The 27746-nt window shown below is 52.2% G+C and overlaps 1 protein-coding gene across 1 annotated transcript in view; it reads left to right on the forward strand.

Annotated features, from left to right (window-relative positions):
- RIN3 (Ras and Rab interactor 3) overlaps nt 1–27746 on the forward strand; it is a 115854-nt gene that overhangs the window by 7037 nt on the left and 81071 nt on the right. The window contains exon 2 of the mRNA XM_090271326.1: nt 27143–27344. Coding sequence (XP_090127452.1) covers nt 27143–27344 — 202 coding nt within the window. The remainder of the gene's footprint in view (nt 1–27142; nt 27345–27746) is intronic.

Below are 27746 nucleotides of genomic sequence, written 5' to 3' on the forward strand. Positions count from 1 at the left end.
TTTTATTTCTTAGCTAAGAGACAGGACTTCAAATGCCAGGCACCAGCCCGGCTCCTTGGCTAACATTCAGTACAAGGCATCAGGGCTGAAGGAAGAGACTGACCCGAGGACAGTAATGGGGCAGGGGTAGACAGGACAGCCCAGAAGAAGGGAGTGGACCACAAAGGTAGCGGAGAAGCCCCCCAGCACAGGCTTTCCCAGGGCTAACTTGTTCCCTGGGTCAATAAATGTGCTTCATCCACCTCCAGGGACCAAAGAAATAAAGGACTTGGCACCTGAAATTTACCATCTGACCACCTCTGGCTAAGGGAGCAAGGTGTCAAGGAGGAATTCGTTGGGGATCTCTTTCCCCAGCCTCCACGTCCCCAGCTTCCTTGATCTCAATCAGTGTCAGAGACTGATGCTGCAAATTTCTCTAGGGATACTGCAATTCAAAGCCAGGACTTAGCTCTCTCCCCGTGGCAACTGATGACAGTGTTTATCATGCTGGTTTCTTTCTGTTCTTGACATTTTTGACAGAGCATTCATCTAAAATATATTCCAAGATTCTTTTCTCAACTAATGTCATTCTCATCCATCCTCACCCATCCATCCATCCATCCATTCACCTACCCATCTATCCCTCCCTCCCTCCCTTCCTCCCTTCCTTTCTTCCTTCCTTCCATCCATCCACCCACCCATCCACCTAGCCATCCACCCACCCAGCCATCAAACTACCCATCCACCCATCCACCCATCCACCCATCCATCCACTGAACACTTTTTGAATATGTAACAGGAATTTCCAGTTTATCTACTAGGGAAAATAAGAGAAACATGCACATAATTAAAGTACAGGGCACTAGATAAAAACATGTTGAGGCCCCATTACACTTAGCTGTGGTGAGCAGGGAAGACTCCCTGGAAGAGGTGGCATCTGGATTGGGTCTTGAATGATGGGTAGGACTTTAACAGCTGAAATCGGGCATATGCAGAGAAAGGAATCCCAGACAGGAGAAAAGCACAAAGCAGGAAAGTGGGGAAACCCAAGTTGGGTGTGGAGCCCTGAAGAGCCTGCTCTGGGGACAGGGAGTAAGGTTCTGTGTGTGATGGGTCCAGAATGGCATTGGGGCTCACTTGGGTACAGGTAGAAGAGTCTGGATTTTTTCCATGGTGATGAGACCACGAGTCTGCTCTCCCACTTAGAGCTGGGCAACCCTGGGCAAGTCACTGCACCTGTACCTACCTGCCAGGACACCTTCCTCCTCCTCCTCTGCCAAGTGGAACCACGATCCCTGCCTCACAGGATTGTTCTCATGGTTACGTGAGATGATGTTCTCAACTATTTGGGCTGTGGGACCAGTTCAGGGCTGTTACCTGTGTGTGTATGGGATGTGTGTGTGTGTGTGTGTGTGTGGCCTGTGTGTGTATATGCTGTTGATTTTCAAAAAATAAAATAAGTAAATAACATTAGATGCTTGATAAAGTTCACATACAGAGCCTCAAAAACAGTGAAGTTTAAAGCATCAAACACATTAATCTCTTTCAGGCTACACCTAGTCCAAGCGCATGTCTACTTAATTCTGATCTTTGTGTGCACAGTTTTGATCTGTGGGTATATTAATATGTGTTCCTCTTTTTTTCACAGAGTGTTATTTATTACACACATTTCTACATACTGTGCTGTGCAGATACGTTACCTACCTCCCATCTTTGGTGGTCCCACCATATTCTGATCTTTTGATGGTCACAGTCAGCATAGAAATGTGCCACTTCTTTCCAAGTCCGTCCATTTTAAAAGAAGCTCCTGAAAACGTATGTGGGTCTAGGGTTTGGGACCATTTCCTTGAGCTCTGTCACCACCCTGGAGTATTCGAGCTCCGGGGGAAAGCAGAGCCTGTTCGCCCTGAACTTCAGTCAGGTGTAAAATACAGCTGAGCGCTTCCCAATGTCCTTGCAGCTCGGTGTGGCCGTGGGACTAAGTTCAAGGTGGTGAAATATAAGTGGGGAGCGCAATTTTCTTGGAGATGTCCTTAAACAGAAGGGGCATATGTTTCTCTTCCTTCCTCTTTCCTGTTGGGTGGAATGCAGACGTGATGGCTGGAGGGAAAGCGGCCATATGGGACTCTGTGGCGATCTTGAAAATGGAAGCTATACAGGCTTCAAGACATGTTGGAGCATCTTCCCAGCCCTGAGCTCCTTATTCAGGCTTGTATGTGAGAGAGGAATGCATACCTAGCTTATTCATCACCGTTATTGTAGATTTTCTGTCACAAACGTAACCCTAACTAACATAGAAAGTTCTATCTCTCGTCACATAGCACAAGATTATGTGCCAGAAATACTGACGCTGCTTTTCAGGGTTACCTGCAAGTCTGTTTCCTAGTGGAGGGAGAAGAGACTAGAAGAGAGGCACGTTTGCATTGACTAAGGCTCTTATTTCAAGGACTAGCCTACAAACATGTTTGTTTACATTGTGTGTTTGCGAATTTTAGATTTCCCTAGAAGCTTCAGACCAGTTACTTTGGTTCGCATTCTCACTCCCCAGTTTAGTGCTTTGACAGGACTAAATATGGCTGAGCATGGCCACCGTGTCTCTTCCCACGGCCTCCGTTGCCTCATCTATGCTTTAGATGAAAAAGTCTCCTGGATTAATTCTCCCTGAGCTCCGTCTGAGGCTGGGTCTCCCACCACACCAGCATAAGAAAGGCCAGGACCCAATCTGAACAGTGCCTGTGTCCTTGCTGGCTGCCATCGTTCATTCATTCATTCGTTCATTCATTCATTCATTGCCTCTTTATTGAGCACATGCTGCGTGCCAGGCTGGGTTTGAGCTGACCACTGGCACTGGGGGGTCTTGACTGGTCACCTCATCTCTCTGTCCAGCCTTGAAAATGGCTTGTCCTGAAATGGCCGGAGCTGGACTTCCCTTCCCAGCTAGGATCGGCTATAGGCATGGGGCTGCCCCCAGGCTGTGCCTGAGAGGCTCCCGGTGTGGCCAGGGATTGAGCAGGGTGGCCTGTCTTGAAAGGCTGGGTAAGTGCCCCTTGACATGGTTTGAAAGACAGTCAGGGGTCTTCTTTCCCCCATCCCTGGCTCTAGCATGATCAGGCATCAAAGCTCAGTGATGCTCTGGAGACCCCCTAATCCAGATCCTGCTGAAGGATGAGTCTGTGGCTCACAGAGGGGGAGGAAGTGCCCCAAAGTCTCAAGGCTCGACCCAGGCTCTTTCCAAGGCTCTGCGCGGACACGCAGGCGCGCTCCCGTGTGTGAGGCACCGCCTTCGCTAGCTGCCTCTCCCTCCAGCCTCTGGAAAGCGCTGAGCTCTTTCCTCTCTCCAGGACTAAGCACGTCCACCCCCTGCGCAGAGCCTCCCAGGCTGTCCAGCCCCCAGGGCTGGTGCTTGTGCAGGGTGATCACTGCCCAGAGGCACCAGCTGAGAGAGACGCAGGTGGGGCTGCAACTTCATGCTCTTGCCCAGCTGTGCGTGACGGCAGGTGTGTGCGCGCCTGCACGGGGAGCAAGCACACCTTCTTCTAATTTACACAGAGGCACCTCCTGGGCTGTCGGGACCCCAGCCAGCAGAACCCCCGTCAGCCTCGCTCCTCACGCCTGCTGCGGCGTATTCTTCTGGGACCCTCTAGACTATATAGACTGTAAGCTCCTGACTGACCCTTCCGGAGGAGGGGGGGTGTCTTCGCCAGATCAGCCCTGTGGTGGGCACAGAGTGATGGACTCAGTGAGCACTTGCACTGAACGACAGTTGTAAGGGCTGGGGGCGGGGGAGGGGCTGTCTAACAGAACTTGGAAAATGCTTGTCAAATGAACACGTACAGGGCAGGTCAATGCCAAGGACAGAGGGGAGGTGGAATCGGCCCGGGTAGCAGGCCTCTGGGGGGACTCTAGCTTATGGAGGGGGCTCGGGCTGTGAGGGCCTGAGCAAAAGAGTAGGGCAAGCTGTCAAGGTCAACTCTGGAGAGGAGACTCTCAGAGCAGAGGCTGTGGCCGGAGAAATCCGAGACAGAAACCTGACCGAGCCCCTTGCCCAGCTGTGCAGGGCCTGGCTGAGCTGGGCACATAGTTGCCGGAGCCCCCAAACCCGCCCCATCCTTTAGATCCCCACCCAGCACAGCGCTCTCGTCCAGCAATGACCCAGCGACTCATCTTTGTCCCAAGGACCCTCAGTCTTGTGGGGACACAGGAGGGACCTGCAATGCTGTGCCTACAGCTGCAGGATGGTCACCTGCAGTGCTGGGGCCCCCAGTGAAGGGGTGCCCTGCTTAGGCTAGAGCAGCGGCTGGGGGAGCTTCCCCGGGAGGTGTGAGCTGAGCTGAGCGACAGGGTTTCCCAGGTCAGCATGGGGTGCTGGGAGAGCCCACGTGGCCATGCTGGGGGCACTGCAGGCTCCTGGGCCTAGCGTGCTGGATGGAGGGTGGGCTGAGGAGAGGGAAGCAGGCAGCAGAGGCCCTCAGGCTGTATCCTCAGGCTGTGAAGAGTGACACGGGTTTGTTCCCCCACTTTTGAAACTGAGTTATGGGCTCGTTTCCTAGGGCTGCTGGAACCAAGTAGCAGAAACTGAGAGACTGAAGCAACAGGGATTTGTTCTCTGCCGGTTCTGGAGGCCAGAAGTCCCAAGTTCAGGCGGCCGCAGGGCCGTGTTCTCTCTGACTCTCAGAAGAAGACTTCCTTGCCTCCTCCCAGCTCCTGGTGGCCCCAGGCAACCCTTGCGGTCCCTTGTCTCGCGTCTGGTCACTCCAGTCTCTGCCTCCTTTGTCACATGGCCATCTTCTCCCTGCGTGTCTGTCTCCTCGTTTCCTCTCTTCTTATAAGGACACCAGTCATGTTGGATTGGGGCCCACCCTGCTTCAGCATGACCTCATCTTCACTAATTACATCCGCCGTGACCCTGTTGCCAAATAAGGTCAACATATCTTTTGGGGAGATACAATACAGCCCACAAAACGGGCTAAAATTTACAAAGTGAAATTCACCCTTTTGAGTGTACGTTTTTACACATTTGGGCCATGTAGACAGTAACCACCCCTGCGGTCAAGATCTAGAGCAGTTTCGTCCCCCTTCAGAACCACTACCACCCCCCCGGCCCTTCTGCCATCAGACCCTCCTGCACCCCAAACGCTGGTGATCACGCCTTTCCTCTTCATGCTTATGTTGTACCTTTTGAGAAAACCACACAGATCTGCCCTGTGAGTCTGTCTTTTCTCCCTTAGCTGAGTGCAGCGGGGACCCGTTCACGGTGTGGGGTTCCTTTTCTGTCAGAGCATCTCCCTGTCTGGACACATTGCAGTTTATCTATTCACCCGCTTCAGACATTTGGATTGTTCCCCGTTTGGGGCAATCACCTCTCCTGATAAAGCTGCTGCGAACATTTGCGCAGAGGGCACAGGTTTCTGCGTGGGGAACCGTGTGGCTGGCTTGTATTTGGGTTGCTGTGTGAAGAAGGTCATGGGGTCGGGGAATACGTGAGGAAACCAGAAGGAGGCTGCTGCAGGGGTGGCCTGGGCTAGGGTCCCAGCAGCAGGGACGGCGAGAATCAGGCCCACTGGGGTGTATCTAGGAGGCAGTGTGGACAGAGCCTGGTGCTGGATTGGGCAGGCACCGTGGTGCCAAGGAGGCCACCTTTATTGTCTCCCGTCCTCCCCAGGGGGGGACGGCACTGTGGCTCAGCGTGGCTGTCTGGACACGTGGACACTGAGAAGTGGAACAGCACAGCACAGAGGTTAGGGGTGTGGGCCCTGGGTCAGATGGTCAGGGTTCTCATGCCACTCTGTGCCTCAGTTTCCTCATCTGTAAAACAGAGGTGCTGATAGTTCCTGATTCACAGAGCTGTTGTATCGCGTGAGTTAATTCATGTACAGAGCTTGAACAGTCTGACACGTTCTAGGTGTTTAAGGAATATGGTCATGGCCCCTGCTCCACACCCCCTGTCCTCCCTCGCCACTCACCCTTTTGGCAATGGCCGGTTTGTGGTGCCTGTGGCAGCTCCGCAGGGCTGGGGACGGCATCCTCGTGTGCACCCCCCCTTTCCCAGGTCGGCCCTGAATTGCTGTGAGACTTTGAGCTGGCTCCTTGCCAGTGCACACAGAGTGGAGGTACAGAGAGCCCCACTGTGGGCTGGAGCCCCACTGTGAGCTGGGCTCCATGCAAACAGCAAGTGGCACTGCAGCCCCCTCCCAGGAGGCTCTTCATAAAGACTTATGAGTGCGTAGCCTGCTCGTGACACAATGAGGGCAGGCGAGAGGGGCTCTCAGGGCACCTCCAGGTGTCAGGGCTGGCAGAGGCTCCCCGATCTGCCACAAACATCATCCTCCATTTTCCCGACCAAATAGATGCTCTCTCTCTGGCAGAACCTGACCAAGGTGGCAGCCAGGCAGCCTCGGCGGCTGGTGCCTGGCCTGGGCCATGTGGAGGGGTGTGGGGGTCCAAGTTCAAATGCCACAGCAGCTCCCAGTGTCTGATGGGGAGTCCACTCTGAGACCAGGGTTCATGTCCAGGTTGAGCACAAGCAGGGCCAGCCTAATGAAGGAACATTGACAGTCAATCCTCATTATACACAGTTTCTGTATTTGTAAATTGGCCTACTTGCTAAAATTTGTTACCCCCAAACTAGAGTGCTTTGGGAGTCATTTGCAGACAGAGCACGCCCCCACCTGAGGCCTCCTAAGGTGGTGCTCCGCCTTCGCGTTGCAGTTCTCATACTTCAAACAAGGGCCACGTTTTTCACACTTTCCTGCCTTTTGTCAATGGTTTTACTATTTAAAATGTCCCCCGTGCATAGTGCAGAAATGCTGCCTGGTGCTGCGAAACGCCGGAAGCTTGGATGGGCCTCCTGGAGAAAGCGCGCATTAGATAATCTTCATTCAGGCCCAAGTTACATGTGCTGTCCGGCTCGTGAGTCCAATGTTAATGAATCAATGACACGGGTCGCATAAAGTGTCTGTAAACAGAAACACATTGAAGCAAGGTTAGGTGTTGATCCATTGACAAAAATGGGACCGGAGGTCCACAGGAGCCCACCCCTGAGTTTCCCCTAGACGCGGCGGTTCAGAATTCACTAATTCAGTGTTCAGAATGACGTTATAGACAGCACTACCCCCAGATAATGAGAATGGCTGCCTCTACACCGTGCCAATAAGTCGCCACCAAATCTGCCCCCTGCGGTGTCTGCACGTCCACTATCGACCGTTCATGCCTCTGGGTTATGGTCTTTCTTTAAAATGCACATGTCCTTGGCGCATGCACCATCCCTGTGGTCCCCTGCCAGGTCCCCTCTCCCCTTCAGTGAATTCAAGGCTTAGAAAGGACCGTGCCCAAGAAGAGGAGCCGTCAGTGCTAATATAGCATATCCAGTGATTCTAATAGAAGAATCTTTGTCTAATAGAAGAATTGATCCAGGCAAGCAAAAAGTGGGGATTCTAGGCATGCGTAGATTGGAGATCTATAATGACAGCAATTTTGTCTCGAGGGTTTACTTCAGGCCCCTTTGCTAAGAGCTTTGTCTGTTATTTGCAACAGCCTGTGAGGCTGGGGTTACAGGACCTAATTTATAAGCGAGGAAACTGAGGCACAGTAAGCGCCTCGATCAAAGCTCCCTGCAATCAGTGGCAGAGCCAGGACCCGGATCCAGGCCTGCCTGAGTCTGACGCCTCTGTCCCTGCAGCGCTGTGTTGCATCCCAAGGTTGCAGGGTCCTGCTGCTCCCCTATATCCTGGTGAGCCTGCATCTTGGGGGGAGGAGGATGCTGCTGGGACCTCCCCTAGCCTCTGAGCCCCACCGAGAGGGTGACCTTCCAGCCCCTTCCCTGAGTCGGCTGGATGGACCGGGTGAATAAGCAGAGGTGCAGAAAGGTGGCCCGGCCCCACCCACCAGCCTCCCCAAGCCCTCCCCCATGACCCCTGCCTGTCCCTCGAGTCACTGGGTAGGATGGACTGTGCGTGCTATGCCTCAGCACTGTTCCTAACAGCCCCTTAGTCTCCCCACCCCGGTGGCCCCCAAAGTTCATGAGCCGGTGTCCTCAGTCCCTCCAGCCTTCTGCTCTTGGAAACTTACCACCCATGGCTCCCCTTACGTTAGGGCCAGTGGGCCTGTGCACACTGTGAAGTGTGATGGGGGCAGGGGACGTACGTGGTAACAGGGAACAGAAACCTAAAAAGGGCGCCACCCTGAGAGTGGGGTTTCAGGCAGGGATGGGCGCCCATTTTGTTCCCCAAGGTGGGCCTGGGCCCAGGAGGTGGCCGCTGCCAAGCAGCGTCAGGACTGGGCTGTGCACGTGACGGCTCATCCCCCAGCAGAGGAAATGTGGTCGCCACAACTGTTAGGTGGGTGGCAGGGTGACTCAGTGTCACCAGGGGTGGAAGGAATATGACGCGGCAGTAGTTTCCTACAAGGTACGTGCAGGGGGCCTGGCGTCCACAGCCTGCGCCCGTGGGAGGGCCGCTGTCAGGAATCATCGCACTGGGCCCCCGAGCCCCGGGCTGGCTCTGTGCCAGACCCCCACCTCCAGTTTAGAAATGGGGGGTTACTTTGTCAAAGCACGTCCCCAGCACGCTATGCTCATGTGTCACCCTTTAAGCAAGCCTCTGAAGTAGGGGGGTGTGAGCATCCTTTCACGCATTTCCTTACTGAGAGAACTGAGGCTCAGAGAGGGAGGGAGACTTGCCCGAGCACACACAGCAAGCCTGTGGCGGAGGCTAGAATAGGCCCTGGCTCCCCGTCCAGGGCAAAGCATCTTCTGCACCCCTCAGAGCTGTCCAGGGGGAGTGACGTCCGCAGCGACCGTGCATGGAGCCACGGTTCAGCTCAGAGGCAGCGGTCCATGTTGTGCTCAGCAACCCCCTGGGGTCTCTGCCCTCCTCAGTCTCACTGCACAGACCCTGAAAGGCCAGGGTCAGAGTGGAATCCAGGCAGGCCCCCACCACCAGGGGCCAGGAAAAGAGATGTCCGAGCAGAGACCCAGCAGCAGGAGGGGCTGGAGAAACGGCACAGAGGCGCCTTGCGTCCCCTTCTGGGGTGAGTCACATCCACTGTGGGGCTGCTGCTCCCGCTGCGTGTCTCCCCCTCCTCAGCCTGGTGTCAGGTGCCGGGAGAGCTGTGATCTCCTTCCCTTTTCCCCCGATGATGGGGAACCTCTGAGTAAGCAGCAGGCAGGGCCAGAGGCCAGGGTCACGGCGGGATGTGTGGTCTGCCACGTGTCGTGAGTGCTCCTGGAGGGAGGAGGGAGGCTGGCAAGGGCCAAGGACGCGCCTCCCCAGAGCCTTCGGCGCCTCCTGTTTTCTGAGCCTGGCCCGTCCCTGGGGAGGAGAAGGCGGCAGAAGGAAGTGAGCAAGGGCTCGGGCAGCCCTGAAGGGATGTGCCTGGGGAGGGCCAGGGTGGGGTCCCTGTGCACAGGCAGCCCTGAGGGGGGGCCTTGGCCTGCAGCCAGCCACACGGGGCAGCTCCTGAGAGAAGGGCCCTCCCATACTGGGACGGAGGGCCAGGTAGAATCTTCTCTCCGGAAGACCCTTCTGAGTAGGGTAATGGCTAGTGCTAATAACACTCAGCGTGCATCTAGTTGGCTTTATTATCTTTTTCTTTCTTCCTAATTAGAAACAAATCCCGCATGTAGTGCATGAATTCACACACCGAAAAGACTTAAACACTAGACAAGCCTAGACCTACATTGTCCGATACATTAGCCACTGGCCGTATGTAGCTGTTGCATCCATGAAATTAACTAAAATGAAGTCACCATCACACTAGCCATGTTTCAAGTGCTCCCTAGCCACAGGCAGCTCATGGTGACCACACAGGACAATGAGAGGGAGAACATTCCATCGTCGCACACGGTGCCTTTGCACGGAGCTGGCTAGGTCATAAACTGAAAACCCTAGCAGCTGAAAAATAATTTTTGGAATCCGTTGGGTTCCTTTGTTTTGTGTCTGTACATATGGCTGGGTTTCCACCTCTCTGTATACACACTTCCATCTGATCTGCACAGCTGCTTGGCCCTCTGGGCATTGATATTTCCCATATTTTCTGAGGCTCAGAGAAGACTAGTGGGCCACAGGTAAGGGGAGTGTTGGAACAGGTCTGTTCCCTGGGGATAGAGGTCTGTCACCTTGGTTTGTCCAGGGTGGCTGAGGTGCATGATCTTGTCAGGTTCCAGCACTTCCCAGTTTGTTGTGTGTGAGAGAGAGGCACCCAGACAAGCAAGTTGATCTTTGGGAAGGCTCACTCCTAGGCATCCTTTCTTCCATTTTTATTGTTTCCCCTGCAATGTTCACCCATTACTTTCAAACTTGGAATGTACAGAAGAGTATAAAGAAGGAGAGGACAGTCACTTAATCTCAGAATTAGAGCAGGGTGTCAGGGGCCTCCCTCCCTTCCCCCTCCCCCTCCCCCTTCTCTCCTCCCCTCCCTCTCCTCTTCTCCCTTCCTCCCCTCCCCTCCCCCCTTCACCCCTCCACTCCCCTCCCCCCTTCACCCCTCCCCTCCCCTCCCCCCTTCACCCCTCCCCTCCCCTCCCCCCTTTCACCCCTCCCCTCCCCCTTCTCCCCTCCCCCCTCCTCCCCCTCCCCTGCCCCCCACCCTCGGCATGCCCTCTCTTCTTCGTGAGGGCCCTGCTCATGGGCTCTCAGAGTTTTCATCCCAGAGCCCTGCCTCCTCCTGCCTCTGGGCACCTTCTTGTAGGCCCGTTGGCCATTTGGATATCCTCTGTGAAGTGCCAGTTCAAGCCCCTTGCCCATTTTTCTTTCTGTTTTATCTTCTGATTGGTGTGCAGAAGTTGTGCCTATCAGCTGGTCCTGAGCCCTTTGGTGTGTGTTACAAACACCTTCTCCCACTCAGGGACTTTCAGCCCCTACGTGGTGTCTTAATGAAACAGTCTTCATTTTAATGCTGTCAAATTTATTAGTCTTGTTTAAGGTGTGCGTGTGAGCACGTGAGCATGTGTGCTGTTTAAGGAGATTCTTCCATCAGATTATGAAGATTGTCATTGTTTTCTTCCAAAAGGTTTTTTGTTTTCCACATTTAGGTCAGGACAGAGTCTTCTTGGAACGGATTTTTTAATAAACTGTGAAGGAGTCAAGTCCCCCACCCCATGTGGACAGCCAGTGGTCTCAGCACACTTTGTTGCAAAGTCTGTCCATTCCTCAATGTCCTCCGTGTTCCTGCATAAAACAAGTGACTGCATTACATGGGGTTTATTTCTGGACCAATCCTGTCCGCTGCCCTCCGTCTCTGTCCCAGCACCAATACCGCGCCATCCTAATCCCTGTAGTTTTGGAATAAGACTTGATATCCAGCACAGCAAACCCAACCCCCTTCTTCATGTGTGTCTTGGGTATTCTCGGCCCTTTGCGTCCCTCTGTGACTTTTCACAGAATACCCTTGGGTTCAAGCTGGGATGGCACTGATTCTGTAGGTCAGTTTGTGCAGAGTTCATACTGAGACAGTATTAGTTTTTCCCCTCCATGGACAAGATCTACCCTTCCATCTCTTTAGTCTCGTGTTGTGTATTTGTAATGTTTAAATCTTACATCATCAGCAGGCATCTGGAGGGATTTGGCAGACTGGTTAAGAACATTGGACTATAGACTCACAGACTGCCGGGGTTCAAATCCCAGCTCTGCCAATTACTTAATTGCACAGCTTAAGTGAGGTGCTTAGCTTCTCTGTGCCTCAGTTTACCCCTCTGTAAAATGGGTATGATAACCAGAGGTACAGAGCTGTTTTAAAGGGTTGACTTGCTATTAATATATGTAAAGCAGTTGGAGCAATGCCTGGCACTCAGAAATCTCTGGAAACATTATTAATTTATTTTTGAGTAGGTAATACATTCACAGGATTCACAATAAAAAAAATAGAATTTAAAAAAGACATACAGTGAAATCGTCTTCCCACCTTTGTGCCCACGCCTGCCCTGCTAGTTATTTGTTTCTTGGCTCCTCTTTCAGGGTTTCTTATTGCAAATACCAATAATTATGCTTTGTTTTCCATCAGGGGAGCACAGTATATACCTACTGTTCTGTGCTTTTGCCATTTAATCACATACCCTAGAAACCTTTCCATGTCAGGGCAGGAGACCCTCCTCATTTTTATTGAAACAGCTGCATAGAATCCATTTATTTGCCTGGTCCCTTTACGGTGTCCATTTAGATTGTTTCCAGTCTCTTCTGCACTTTGACGAGGCTCCAATGAATCCCATGCATTGGCCTACGCCTCATATTATCCCAGTGCTTCTATGAGATTAAACTTCTAAAATTGCTTTCTCGATAGGCCAGAAATGGTTAACTGTTTCCAGTTTTATATAGTACTAATATTTCCTGAACCACTCAATCATTGACAGAACATTACTGAGCATCTATTCTGCACGGAGGCTGGGCACAGAGCAGTAGACGTGACTTGACACTGGAACCCAGAGTCCAGGGAGGGGCCGGGCATGTGACAAGCGCTATTGTTTACCATTTGATTGTTTCCAGTTTCGGGGCTGTAAGTCACCTTGCGGTGAACACCCCCGTCCGTTAGCTTTATTCACATTTTTGAAACTTCTCTTTGAGATGGAGTCTAGAAGGAAATGACCTACAATGTGCGATCTTAACCAAAACAAGAAAGCAGTTTTCTAGATCTGCTTGTACAGAGCCCAGCTCGGTTCCACACCTGAAATCCCCTTAACAAGAATCGTTCTTTTTCGAAGTTCCAAATGGTTTTAATTGTTTTTTGAATAGGCGATATAGTCACGTGGCTCAAGTTCACAAGGTACAGAAGCATGTACAGTGAATGCCTCCCCCCAACCCCCGCCGGTCATCCCCTCAGTCCCCACCCTCCAGAGGCACTAGTTGGTATCTCCCCCTGTCTCCTGGCAGAGGTGGCCTCAGCTTGTCCTAAGGCACATGGGTCACGCCTAAGCAGGGGCCTGCCCATTGCCCCTGCTGACCTGGGTTCTCGTGTTCCCGCTACCTCCAGCTTCAGTCCCAGTCAGGAAACTGCTCCCCCAAACCCTGTCTTCTCCACTACTAACCATCTCCATGTTCAGTGAAGTTTCTAAGGTTTTTAATTATTTTTTGGTGGGAGGGAAGGGAAGGAAATGTTAGCTACTCCTTTACTATATATAACTATTATTATAATGATTATTATGATAAATTTCAGGTGGTCTCTGGCTCATAGCATATGCTTGATAAATGCTTATGGGGTGAATAGGTGCATGATAACATCATTGAGTGTTTGCTCTATGCCGGCACTACCCGAACCCTTTACAGCAATCCTGTAAGGTAGTGATGCTTATATTTCCCATTGTAAATGGAAGGAAGTCGAGGCAAAGAGAGGGTTAGTCACTTGGCAGGGCAACCAAGCTGGGGGCTAACCCAGGCTGTCTGGTTCCCGTGCCCATGCCTAGACCACCAGTCAACACAGCCCTCGCCATCACTCAGGGCCTGATTGCACACAGCACTGGGACAGATTTGCATCATCATCTATGAGCTGGGTCCTGATGGGAGTGGACAGTCCTCTCCTGGGGCTGGTGTTGGGTGGGAGGGTCAGCAGCGTGGGCAGGCTGGGTCAGGTAGGCTGGGTTCAAGGAGCTGGCTGGGATAGGGGAGCCAGACAAGGTTGCACAGGGAAGGTAGAGGAACTTAGCCCAGGTGCCCAGGGGGCTGTGGGTGTCCAGGGCCCTCAAGAGCAGCCAGGGCCAGAGGCCTGGCAGAGGGAGGCCATGAGTCAGCAATCGGAGCCTGGGGACAGGCCTGACACAGTGGGAGCGGCCGCAGGCAGGGCCCACAGCGCTGAAGCTGGTGCCCCTGCAGGCTCCGTGGGGGCAGGCAGGAGCCCCAGGGGACAGCAGAGCACCCAGCAGCCAGCTAAGGCAGGACTGGGAGCTGGGCAGTGCCCAGCGCACCCTGAGCAGCAGAGGCCTACAGCACACACAGGTGTGGAAACTTTGAAGGTCTCCCACCTGCCAGACCGTTTGATGTGGGCTGTGACATGCACGCGGAGACAGCCTGACCTGTGCTCAGCACTTCCGGGGTCCGGAAGGCCTGCTGAAGCTGACTTCCCCTCCAGAGGCTGTGGGCAGAGGCCCAGAGCTTAGTCCTGGGTCCCCCTAGGCTGACACACCGAGGATCAGGGGCCTTAAGCTGCCCTCTGCGCCCCACCCCGTCATAGAAAGGCTTTTAGTTTCTGTGCGAGGAGAAACCCAGGGAACTTTGTCACAACAGGAGTTTCCAAACACCACCCTTAGGGCCCTAGGCATCTGTGGGGACCCACCAGGGCCTCGTGTAGGTGTTCAGCCTATGGAGCCGGCTGCTTCTCTTTCATCCCCGCATACCGCCATGGTCAGTCTGCGAGCCCTGTTTCTGGTCCTGAGCCCACCAGAGGCCAGGCCAGAACCAGAAGCAGGCAACAGCTGTGGTTCAGCTTCCACACATCCAGGAAAAAGCATCTGGCAGGGAGGAAGCCACAGAGAAGCTGGCCTGGCTGCCTGCCTTCTCTCGGGCCGCCCGCTGGGGCAGAGCCAGCATGGCTTAGGAGGGGAGCCTGCATGTGGCGTCTGGCCAAGGGTCCGTTGAGTCACAGCACCGTGGAATTCATTGGTCCGGAAGGAACCTCGGTCCTCGATCTGACCCACGCTCAGGAAATGCACAACCCAGCTGCCGCCACTGTCTCGCACAGAGCCCATGGCAGAGCGGGCTGGCGTCCTAACGTTCTTCCTCCGACCAGCCTTCTTCCGCACGACAGTCTAGGCAGTGGCTGTGCCCATCAGCTGGGTTCACGTGGAAAGTCAGCCTACTTGCAGTCCCAGCTCCTATCCAACCTTCTCATTTTACTGAAGAGGCCACTGAACCTAGAGAGCGGAAATGAGTTGCCCAAGGTCACATCGTAGACACATGACGGTCTCCTGGTTTGGCCTCCGTGCCATTTCCTTTATGTCACACCCGTTCTCCGGGTGAGTACGGCATTTGTCACGTCACTACTCATCTCCTAAACTCTCACCTCCCTTCCTTTCCACAATGGGATCCCCTGGAATCCAACAACTACATATCGGGGTGGTGAAGAGGACTCCGTTAGCGGGGCATTCGAGATAGGAGGCAGCCTGGAACCCCCAGCGGTGCGCCACAGGTGGGGGGCACACAGAGGCCTGGTGTTCATGCAGGAATTTGCCAGCTGGTTGTTAAACCATCGACGGTCACGCTTCAGCAGTGGCGGCAGTATTCACACCACGGAAACCGGTGATTGCTACCCTTCGGGACTTTATGTGTTGGGGTACCGGACAAGTGCCTTACTGGCACGTCACTGATCCAGATCAAATGTCTTAACTAGCCTTTGGGCGTGCTTGCCCTCCAACGTTCTCAGATCCTCCTCCCGCGCCAACCCGAACTCCTTCCCTGGGATCTCAAGCCTGGGTTTCCTCCACGAACTGTCCCCAGGACTCCATCTCATCTAGGAGTTAGCACTTGGTAAGGGTCACCTGCGGCTGGGTTCTTTCCTTGCACGGTCCCATTCGATCCTCACACGACCTTTGAGGTGGGTAGCATGGCCTCTCTGTTTACAGAGCAGGAGGGACACTGAGGCACAGAGCGGGGGAGTAGCTGGCTTTGTTCACACACACACACACACCCCACGCTCCGGCCCGAGCCTCGGGAGTTCTCCCTGCCCCAGATGCCTGCCGCTGCCGGGGCATAGGCCTGACCGCATCTCCATCTGCAACAGCAACTCCAGGCATCAGCGGCTGCTCCTGGCCCAAGTCCTGTGGCTGCCACAGGGCACAGAAAAGGCCCCAGTGACTTTGGCGTCTGCTCTGCTCACCTTGGTGGCAGCTAGCTGCGTAGGTCTAGAAAAGTTGCCTGGGGCCCGATTCTTTGGATGGATTCTTTTGATTACCTTCCAACAGTGGCCTTCAGGCTCCAGAACTGACTTTAATACACCAAGAAAAAATAGCTGGAGTCATCCTCAAGAAATTAATAAGCTTAGGGGCCTGGAGACCCCCCACTCTCTGTGTCCTCAGCTTGGACGTGCTCTGGGACCTGGGTGGGAGCGGTGTGCCTGTGGGTGTTTCATTTAGTTTCTTAATTAAATATTTCTAGCATAAAGAAATCTAGGGGGGGAGAAACAAGATGGCGGAGGAGTAAGTGGAAGCTACACTAACTTCCTCCTAGAACTAGTCTGGATTTACAATGTAATTTTGGAGAAATCATCTGGAATAACGAACCGAACACCAGCTGGAGAGAAGTCTTATAACCACGGAGAGACAGAAAAGGCCGCTACATCACAACGTGACCGGTAGGGAGTGCGGAGACGTGGAAGGGCTGGCTGGGCTCCCACGGGTGGCAGCCGAAGGGGCTGAGAAACAGCTCAGCAGCCGGGGATTCCCCCCTGAGAAGGGCAGGGTCTAAACCCCCAACTGGGCTTCCCAGCCTACAGCGACAGAGTGGAAAGTAAAATAGTATCAGCTGTGAAAAGCGAAAAGCCACAGGCTTTCTTGCTAGCCGGAGAGAAACAGCAGGAGAAAAAGAGCTCTTAAGTGGATCACATACGAAAATATTTTGGCCACCACTTACCCTGGGCTCAAGCAGAGGGAAGGCAGAGAGGACTGGAGACACTTGGGGAGAATTTGGCACGGTGGCTTTGAGGGGAGAACTGGAGGAGCAGCTGACTGGGTCCCAGTGCTGACTCATCCCCAGTACTGCGGGTAGACCATTCCCCTCCAAGTGGCGTCAGCCTGAGGGGAAGCAAAAGCCCTGCCTACAGGAATTAAGCTGCCACACCCACAGTCCTTAAGCCTGACAGCTAATCACAGATTGAATAGATTAACAATCAAAGAAGACAGACAACAGCAGTAGATCCCTGGAAGTCTCCAACAGGCTGCCTAGGGCCAGACTGGTACATGATCTGACGCCACCAGAGGCAGATCCAGGAAGTGCAGATCATTCCAAGAAGCACCAACAAACAATAGGAGTCAAAAAAATGGGGAGACAGAGAAACAACCTCCCATCAAAAGGAAAGGTAGAATCCCCAGAAAGAGTGCTAAATGAAATAGAGGGGAGCGAACTATCAGATATGGAATTCAAAACATGGATTATGGAGAAGCTGAATGAGCTCAGCGGAAACTTCAAAGAACTCCAGAAAAACTACAAGGAACTCACAGAAAATTACGTGAGCATGAAAAAGGACATAGAAGCTATCAATAAGAGCCAGGAGGAAATGAAAAATACGATCTCTGAATTGAAGGAATTAAAAGCAGGCTAGAGGAAGCAGAAGATCGGATCAGCGAGCTGGAGGACAACCTACACAAAAACTCCCAGACAATGCAACAAAATGAAAAAAGACTGAACAAGACTGAAGAGGTTCTAAGACAGCTGCAGGACAACATGAAACGTAATAATATCCGTATCATAGGAATTCCAGAAGGAGAAGAAGAAGAGCAAGGGATAGAAAACCTCTTTGAAAAACTAATGACAGAAAACTTTCCTAACATGACGAGAGAAAGAGTCACGCAAGTCCAGGAAGCACAGAGGGTCCCAATGAAGATGAACCCCAACAGGCCCACTTCAAGACACATCATAATTAAAATGCCAACATTCAAAGACAAAGAGAGAATCCTAAAAGCAGCAAGAGAGAAACAACTAATAACATACAAGGGAGCTCCAATAAGGCTATCATCAGATTTCTCAGCAGAAACACTACAAGCCAGAAGGGAATGGCAAAAAATATTCCAAGCAATGAAAAACAAAGGCCTACAACCAAGAATACTCTACCCAGCAAGGCTTTCATTCAAAATGGAAGGTGAAATAAGGAGTTTCCAAGACAAAAGAAGGCTAAAAGAATACATCTCCACCAAACCAGCATTGCAAGAGATGCTAAAGGGTCTGCTTTAAGAAGATGAAGAAACAGAGAGACAGAGAGGAACACGAGTACAAAGGGGGAAAATGACAATGAATAAGTACTGAAAGAAAGAAGGAACTTCTACCATTTGCAACAACATGATTGGAACTAGAGAGAATTATGCTTAGCGAAATAAACCAGGCAACAAAAGAAAATTACCTTATGCTGTCACCTGTTACAGGAAACTAATGAACAACACAAACAAATGAGCAAAATTGAACCAGAGGTATGTAAACAAGGAATAAACTAACAGTAACAAAGGGGGAGATGGGAGGGAGAGAAGGGGTAAGAAGGGGAAGGGTCTAGTCAAAGAACATGTATGAATGACCCATGGACATGGACAACTGGGTGGGGACTGACTGTGGGGGGGGGCAGGGTGCAGGGAAGCAAGAGGGGGAAAAAAAGTGAGACAACTGTAGTGGAAAAACAAACAAACAGAAAATTTTTTAGTGGGGGGGGAATAAAAATATAAAGAATAGAAATGCAAGTTCAGTGAATATTAGAAGGACAAGGATTTTCCTTCCGATAAGACAGTCCTACAGATTTAGAGACTTGTATGTGGGTTATGTTACATAAATTAACATGTGTTTTCTGTTTTCAAAGGGCATAAGCCTACAATCTCATTACCTGAGTGATTATCTGTATGCATAGGCCTCACTTAATCCTGTCTGCATTGCTGCCTCCTGAGACTCAATGGTTTGGCTGAACTAAGTGGCTGGGTTGGTGAAGAACGGGGTGGTCTGTGGGCTTCACTTTAAAACTGGTTTCTCTTTTCTATCCTAATGGCTTGGACAGAAAAAGCCCAGAGGCCTGAGATGGGGGAAACCTAAAATATTTCCCTCAGTCCAAAATAAGTATAATGGGCAAAAGGGTTTTGGACAGGTGAGATGTACCTGGCACACCTTCCTCCAAAGAAGCCCTTCTTTTCCCTAATGTGGGACATTGAAAAATTAATACCTGTCTTTTGTCATCTAGTGGTTACGGATTAAATGATGTCCTTTAACCCTGTTGCCCCCAGAATACAACAAGGATGCCAGCCTGTCAAACCAAGCTTGCCGTTGTCCAGAGACAGCCAACCAACCTGGAGTCTGCACGATCCTTCCCCTTGTGGGAAGGCCACCCTCCCCTCCACATCCCCACTCTTATTAGGGATTTCTTGACCCACGGGTAGGTAGGACGACGACCATGTCCAGCTTGAAGCAGCTAGAGGAGCTCGAGACCTTCATCCATTGTCCTTTATAAGATTGTAAAGGGTCTTAAGTCTGAGAGGGAGGAATTGTTATTTTTTATTGTTAAAATATTTAACTAATTAATTAATTAATTTTAAAAAAGAAGAAGAAGAATATATGAAAGGGTGAGGCGGGAGAGCTTGTATGTACGACCCATGGGCATGGACTTGGAGAGGGGATTGTTGGGGAAGGGGGGTGCTGGGCGGAGGGGAGCAAAGGGGAAAAAAAAATTGGAACTATTGTAACAATATAATCAATAAAATATACTTAAAAAAAAAAAACTTAATAAAAAAAAAAAAAAAAAAAAAAAAAGAAATCTAGGGAAAGTCATAACAACACTCAGGGTACCTATAATTCAGCTTTGTGATATCCTATCTTTTGCCATATTGCCTCAGGTCTTTTAAAAATCAGTAAATCATTATAGAACTAGCTGAAGCCTCCTTCATACCCACCCTGACGCCACTCTCTTTCTGCCCCCTCAGAGGTGACCATCACCCGGACACAGGACTGTTGTGTATGTTTTTACACCTTATATAAAATGTTTTTGTTCCTTCCATAATTTGCTTATTGCACTTAATTTTAGGTTTTTTGATTTGTTTGGTTTTATTTATTTATTTTTAAATTTTTATTTATTGATTTCAGAGAGAGAGTGGAAGGAAGAGAGAGAAACATCCATTTGTTGTTCCATTTATTCAAGCATTCTTATAGGTTCCCCGACCAGGGATCGAACCCACAATCTCGGCATATCGGGACAACGCTCTAACCAACTGAGCTACCCGGCCGGGGCTGGTTTGATTTTTAAACTTTTTCTTTTGACAATTTCAGACTCCCAGAAGAGTTACAGGACAAGACCAATGAGTTCCTGTATGTACACTCTTCGCCCAGATTCACCCCTTCACAAACATTTTGTCACATCTGCTTGTTCTTTCTTTCTCTCTCATTCTTTCCCAAGCCTCATGAAAGTAAGTGGACGTGGTACCCCTTCCCTCCCATATATTTCAGTGGGGATTTCCCAAACCCAAGGACATTTTCTTACTAACCTCAGCACAAGGATCAAAATCAGGAGGTTAACATTTGTGCTGTAAATGGGATTTTGAGATGTAATCGTGCAGCGTTGGTTGGGGCCTGCCTTTCAGCAGCTGTGTGCTCGCCCCGGGGAGCTGCGTGCCAGCTTACCTGTCCGTTCTGTCACAGACGGACATCGGTCGTTCCTGACCTCTCCTCAGTGTAAGCGCTGCAGCAGTGACCGCCATCACTACTACTGTGCGTCCTGGGAGTGGCACTCCTGGGGCCTGGGCTTTGGCATCCCCACCTCTTAGATTCTGACAGATTATCTTCAGAGTGGATGCAGCTGTTTTCATTCTTGGGGGTGCTTTACCCCCTTGGTGCTCCAAGCGCTCTTAGGGGGCTCAGTGAAGGGTTCTCGCCTATGTCAGGCCATGGCTCATGTTGTCGCCATGGCAACAGGTGTTGGGGGGGGGGACAGGGCACAGCCACATCGGCGGTTCCCCCCGCTGGAACAACTCCCTAGCTGAGGTGTTCTCGGGTGCCAGACCATGCTTGACACACACTACGCATGGCGGGTAACACCAGCTGCATCGTGCAGACGGGACACTGAGGCCCACAGAGGCTGAGTACGCCGCCCAGGGTCACAATGGCCGGATGTGGCAGGGGCTGCGTCCGAGGCTCCGCGGGTCCTAGTTCTTCATCTCTGGGCTGTGCAGATGGTGTGAAATAAGCACCGAGTCTTGTGAGTTTGCAGGGAGAGGACATCTGCTCAGAGGTCAATGCCACTTCCTGTGACATCCCCCACCCCCCACTCCGTGCCGCTGTCATTTTGGTCCCTTCCCCTCTGTGCAGGGGGAATCGTTCTACTGAGGAGCAGTCAGCACAGAGGAGAAGGGAAAGGATAAGATGTGGGGGCAGCGAGGAGCGACCATGTCCCCTCACCGGGGTGGGCCGAGGCATGGCACGGCCCCGGCCCCTAGGGTCCGAGTCAGGGGACGCTGCGCTCCGGGCCTCCGGACAGTCCTGTCCTAGCTTGAGAAAGAGGTGACACTTCAGACTGGAGGGAGGGCCTTGTACAGAGCGATCGGGCCTTCCTGTCACCTGCACCACCGGCCTCGGAGCCTGAGAGCACGGGGCTCGGGCCCCTCCCTCCAAGGCCCCCGTGGTCTTGGCGCAGCTGGGAGGCCGGCCTGCCCGAGGCCGGATGGTGGGTGAGCCAGAGGTGGCCTCTTCCGGGTCCTCCCCTCCCGTCCCTTCACAGAGGCATCCCTGGAACTTCCTGAGCTGCTTCCCTGGAGCAGGCGGAGGTGGCCCCACAGCCGAGTCCTCGGGAGCTGGGAAACTGCCCGCCTTCCTTTCAGACAGGCAGCGGCCCGCGCCCCCCCACCCCCACCCCCGCTGCCACACTCTCAGCTCTGACTCTGCCCTCGGCGGCCACCTTGGGCGCCTCTCTACCTAGCGCGGTTCTTTCCTCTCCATCTCATCCCCATTGAATAGGTCTGTGACGGGGACCAGGCCAGTGAGCTGGGGACATGCCAGTTTACTCCTTTCTTCAAGGAGCTGGTGAGAAGATGTCCCATGTGAGCCCGATGAGTGCTGAGTCCAGACCTGGTCCCTGCAGCCCCAGGCCGGGGATGCCCTGAGGGTCTGACCACAGGGCCACTGGGCGCTGCAGCCTGGGTGCCTGAGGCTCTCGGGACTGCTGATTGGAGTTGCTCTCAAGTTTCCGAGGCTTGTTATTGTGCACCAACAGCGGGCTGTTCATCACCCAAGGTCACCGAGCTGGCTTTGCAGGGCCCTGAGCTGGTCCGGCTGCCACAAAGGGTGGGTGTGGGTGTCTGGGTCCCCGGTTCTGCCCACAGATGACACATCCAGTGCCGTGTGGGCTCAGCGATGGCCGCTGGCAGTTAGGGACGCAGTGCCAGCTCCGGGTATCCCCAGCTTTGCCATCCTGCCTGAGCCTGACAGCCACCATTGTCAGCATGGGCACTTCGCAGTCACAAGTGAGAACCCAGAGACTTGCAGTCACCCCAGGCCTGAAGCCAGCAGGGATGCAGGGACGACAGGGCAGCTGCCTGGCCTCATTACCCTCCTTTGGCCCAGTCAGAGCAGGTGCCCATGTCACTCTGTCCCTTTCGGGCTTCCCTGCTCTCATGACCCTGAGCAAGAGCCAATACTCCTCCCCCCAGCTGCCCCCTCTCTAACTTCTTGACCTTAGGGGTCCTTTCCAAACCTCAGATCCTAGTAGCTGCCACGTCACCACTTAGGGTCCCTGCACAAGCCTTTGTCACTTCTGTGCTGGTCCACTGAGGGAGAAAGGAGAACACAGAAAGGGCTGGACAAGTCCTGGGAAGCAATATCTTAAGAGCCTTTGGCCTCTCAAGGAGTTCAGTTCGAGCAGCCAAGGCTGGCTCTGTGGTATTTGTCAGCACAGGGTCCTGGGACAACCCCAGGTCACATCTGTCTTCTCACCAGCTGGGTTCCCGGTGTAAAAGGGATCCTCCAAGTGGTGTGTTTCTGTGCCAAACAAAACTGATGTCTTTTTGCATGTCAAGCCATGTGGTTCCCAGGCACTTGAACTCAGGGTTTATCTCTGGGGTCAGATGTTATCTTGGCTGTAAGCTGAGCACAACGCACACACGTGTACCTCAGTCACCGTCAAATGTGCTCGGCCCTAAAATCTAGGCTCCGAACTGGGAGGATTGTAGGGTAGTTAACATTTACTGAGTATGTATGCTGGGCCAAGTACTTGACAGACATCTCTTCAAATTTGTGTGATTATTAAGTAAGGGCTATTATTATTATTATTTTCGCAAATGCTTAAACTCAAGCCCGGAAAGGTAAAGTAACTGGCCAGAGATCACACAGCCTAGATTCAAACCTAGGGCTTCTATTAATAGCACCAAGCTCCTTCTGAACGGGCCTTCAAGGATGGGGTGAACTTTATCCTCAATAGTTTACTATAAAAAAAAAATTTAAACATATAGAAAAGTTTTTGCAGTAAATACCCCTATGCCCACCACTTACCCTTGATGTTTTTGTGTATTGCTTTATTGCATATCCGTCTTTCCCTCTGTCCATTTATGAACCCGCTTCTTTTTGCATTTCAAAGAAGGTTTCAGACATCTCCTGAATACGTCGGCATGCATATCCCTAACTATGGTTATCTGTGGTTCCTTTTTATTGCTTTGGTGTAACATTTACATATGATAAAATGTAAAGACATGTACTAGAAGTGTACCATTTGAACTCCATGTACACCGATGAATGCAGTGTGTATTGTTCTACACCTGGCCTCTTTCACTCAGCGTCATATTTTGAGGGCCAGCCATGTGGCTGTGTGTATCTGTAGCTCCTATGTATCACTCCTATCCCATTCTGTCATGCACCAGCATCTGCTCGTCCATTCTCCTGTCAACGGACCCCCGGACCCGTCCGGGCTACCGGGAGTAAACTTCCACAAACATTCACGTACACAGGTCTTTTTGCGGACATATACTTTCATTTTCTCTTGGGTATATACCTAGGCATGGAATGACTGGGCCACAGGGTAGTTGTATAGTTTTATTACCTTTCCCCAAAGGGGTGGCACCGGTTTACATTCGCACCAATACTGTATGAGAGTTCTGATTACTTCCATCCTCCACCACGTGACGCTGGCAGGCTTTTTAATTTTAGCCAAGCTCGTGGTCGGGACGTGGTATCTCATTGTGGTTTTTATTTGCATTTCCTTAATGACTAGTGATCTGAGCACCCTTTCACCTGCTTTGGGGCCATTTGTACGTCTTCTCTGAGGAATCGCGAACTCTTTTGCCCATTTCAAAAATTGATTTACTTGTTCTCAGTTAAATGTATGCTATGCAAATATTTTCTCCCATCCTGTGGTTTGAGTATTCGTTTTCTGAGTGAAGTGTTCTGGTGGGCACGATTTAAACTGTGACGCGTTTCATTTACCCACCTCTTCTTGTATGGTTCTTGCTTTCTGCGTCCAATCCAATAAACTTATGCCCAGCCATTGGGAAGAACCCAAAGGGACCACAGGAGGAGCGGACAGAGCAGCCTGAGGGAGCCCCAGGTGGGGAAGTGCAGGTTTTGTGGGGGGCGATGATGTTCACAACAGGAACATCTCCAAGGTGGTGGTATTCAGAAAAGGAAGACCTTCAATACTAGGAGCATGGCCCGGATTCTTTAGGCAGTGGGAGCTGCTGAAGGCTTTAGAGCAGGGAAGGAAGTGATGGTCGCAGAAGAGCGATAGATGGCACATCCCGGTGACACTGAAGCCTGGGGCAGAGGTTCTATGTGGCCACCCTGAAAGCAGCAGAGTGTGCCTCCCCTGCCAGGGAGCTGGGGGTGGGGGTTGCAGGTTCATCTCTGTGGATCCTCGAAGACTCTCTCTCCATGGGCCCAGAAGCTACCCAGTCCTCACTGGCACTTAATGGGCCTCTTTCTTGCCAAAGAAGCCTGTGGGTTGGTGTGGGCCGTGGTTCGGCAGAAACCCAGGGAAGATATCCTCCCCCGTGGCCTTGGAGCCAGCTCTCCCGGAATCCATGCAAGGGCCTGCCCCACGCTGACCCCACCCTCCTAGCTCCTGCTGCCTCCCAGGCCTCCTTGCAGTTTCTCCCAGACCAGACAACTTTGCCGATCCCTGTGTCTGGAATCTCGTCCCCTCACTAGCACTCAGCAGCTTCTGACGTAGTCTAGGTCGCTCCTTGTCCCTGTTCATCACCCAGCCCCTCCCCCAGATGAGCTGAATCATTTTGTTCTCTGTTCTAACCCAATGCCTAGAGCACCCTCCGGCACTTGCAGGCCCTCAGAAAATAGTCAAGTATGAAGGAATGTGAGGCAACCCCCTGCCCCACTTCTCCCAGAGCCTGTTTGATCAAAGCTTTGGTTCTACAGGAGAAACAGGGGCCCTTGTCCCCAAAGCTCGGGTCCCACCGAGGGCCGCTCAGCAAATGAAGAAATCTTCCAGGTCACCCTATGCCTGTTGCACAGATGAGGAAATTGAGACACTAGACAGGACCGGACTCGCCAAGGTCTAGACCTAGTCTGGGGCAGAGCGGAAATGGGAGCCTAGCGCTGTCACCCCCAGCTGCCATTAGAGTCCTAATTGGCCCCCAGGGGAGGCTCTGGGCGGAGGAAGGAGATTTGAGGATGATCCTCAAGTCTTTTGGTGCCAGAAGATATTTTTGGTTTTCAAGACGGGGGTTGAAGGGAGGAGCTACCTAATGGACCCCAAAGTGCTTATTTTCTGGGTAATTCTGGCCTCCACCGTTTTAACTTCTTTCCCAGAGGAGATGCAGTAGCCACAGTTTACAGCCTGGGAAGAGATGACATCAGCTTCAGCTGGGCCGCCCTGGGCCTTGAGCCCCAAATGAGACCCACCAGTTCCGCAGCCCGTGGAATCCATGGGGCTGCCCGTCTGCACCCCACCCCGACCCAGTCCCTGGTGCCTGCGACCACCTAGGACACTCCTGTTGTCCTGGTAACCTGGCACCAGCTCTTCGTGGACCCAGAGGGAAACCCATAAGTCCCCAGGCACACAGAGCACCCGTGAACTAGAGGGTGTCCTGGGGGGTCTGGGGGCGGGGACGTCAGAGGAGGAACTGGAGCCCGGACATGGACACATCCCTTGCACACCTCCCTACTCAGGTTTCCGCAAAGCCTGCCTGCTCAGCACCACACAGCCCTGCTGGCTGGGTCTAAGCCGGGACCTCCCAGCCTCCCACTGCCCAGAGCCACTGCCAGGGTCCCCGCCCTCCTCCATAGGAAATGCCAGTCAAGACTTCTCTGCCTCCTGCTGCCCTCGGACATCCACCCTCCCCCCCCCCCCCAGGAAGTGGTTCCACTTTTCTCTACCTTTAACAGGGCTCATCCTGGACCATCTCTTCCCCACACCTCTCCCTACAGCAAATGCCAACCCTGATCACAGGTGCCCCTGGGCAACGTCACAGAGACACAGAGCAAATAAGGGGTGCCAGCCATATCGTCCTGGCTTTATAACTACCTGCTTCTGTCTGATAAGGTTTCGCCCCTCAGGTAGGGTGCAAACAGGCCCCACAGCCACCACAACTCAGGATTTGAGGCATTGAGAGGCCGTCCCTCCTTTTCTGGAATCGGGGTGAATCAGGGTCTGTTAGGGGTTACATTGAGCATGCTGGGCAGGATCCAAGGTCTCTTCAACTGGACCTCTGCTTTGGTTTTTCTGTTTCTTAGGCCTGTGACTCTTCTCCTTCCCCCATCCTGACCTGTTTCATCCTCATGGGGGTTGGGGGCAAGGAGTGTGGACTGGGAGGGAACACAAGGGGGACTTCTGGAAATGTCTGTATCAGAGCATCTAACAGAAATAGAATCCAAGCCTCATATATACCTTTAAGTTCTCTAGTTGCCACACTTAAAAAGTAAAAAGAAACAGGTGAAATTAATTTTAATAATTTATTTAACTCAGTATGGCTAAACTATTATCATTTCAAAATGTAATCAATGTTAACTATTACTACAGTCTTTTTTTTCATATCAAATGTTCGAAATCCTGTGCGCACGTCTCAATTCAGACCGCCCACTTTTAAGAGCTCAGGTCCCACATGTAGCTACAGTATTGGAGAGCGTAGTTCTCTACCTTGCTCTGGGTGGTAGCCAACAGATATAGACAGGTGTAAGAATTTGTCTAATTGTATGCTAGAGACTAGTGCATTTCACTGTGTGTAAATTACATCTTCATTAAAAAGTTTTTTAAATATCCTGTTCAGAGTTCTGCTCAAATGCCCCCCATGTGTCCCTGAATCGACCCTGGGCTGGGGTCAGCTACTTCTGTCACATTGTGCTCCTATTTATTCCATTTTTGAGCTACAGCCGGCTGTGTCTATGAATGTTTAACCGATTTTATTTTAGGCATCATAAGGTGAAGAATTCACTCATTTTTTAACTCCCCCACCCCACCCCCCGAGGGCCACTGGCTTCCTAGATGCTAAATAAGCAGGCACGGTTGGATTGAACTCCGGCTGGTTTTAAACCTCTCTCTGCAGGATGCGCTGATCGTGTGATTCTGTTCTCAGTCCTATTCCAGGTGTTGACAAAGGAGAGGAAGAGGAGGAGGAAGATGGCACAGGGCCTTGTCTGCCAGTCACCCTGAGGAACTGCCTTCCCCCTCGGGGCATCAGCGTCCTGGAGAAGCTCATCAAAACATGCCCGGTGTGGCTGCAGCTGGGACTGGGCCGGGCGGAGGCAGCCAGGATCCTGCACCAGGAGGCAGCTGGGGTGAGTGGGGGTCTCTCCATCTTGTGGCCAGCAGGGCAGGTACAGCTACAAGGAGCCGCTAGAACCCAGGAGCAGGGGACTGGTAGGAGGGCTGGTTTCTGCTTTGGGGAGCAGGTGTCCCTGCGGGAGAGCAGGGGAACATGCCACTGGTGCGGGCTCTCCGGTCATTTGGGCGCCTGAGGCAGGACTGACACTTGGAGAACTCGGCCAGGTGTCCCGGAACTTGAGAGCATCAGAACCGGAGAGCCCTGAGAAATCAATTTTCACGCCGTCATTTACATATGCAAATAAGAGGCTGCGTGATGGGCCCAAAGAGTTCTGGGAGTCAGGCCCTGTGAGTTGGGCAAGGGGCTTAAATCTTCTGAGTCTCACTTTTCCCACTTTGAAATGAGGCCATCAATA

The sequence above is a fragment of the Furipterus horrens genome, unplaced genomic scaffold, assembly GCF_987537825.1.
Source record: "Furipterus horrens unplaced genomic scaffold, mFurHor1.1.pri manual_scaffold_3, whole genome shotgun sequence".
Classification (NCBI taxonomy): domain Eukaryota; kingdom Metazoa; phylum Chordata; class Mammalia; order Chiroptera; family Furipteridae; genus Furipterus; species Furipterus horrens.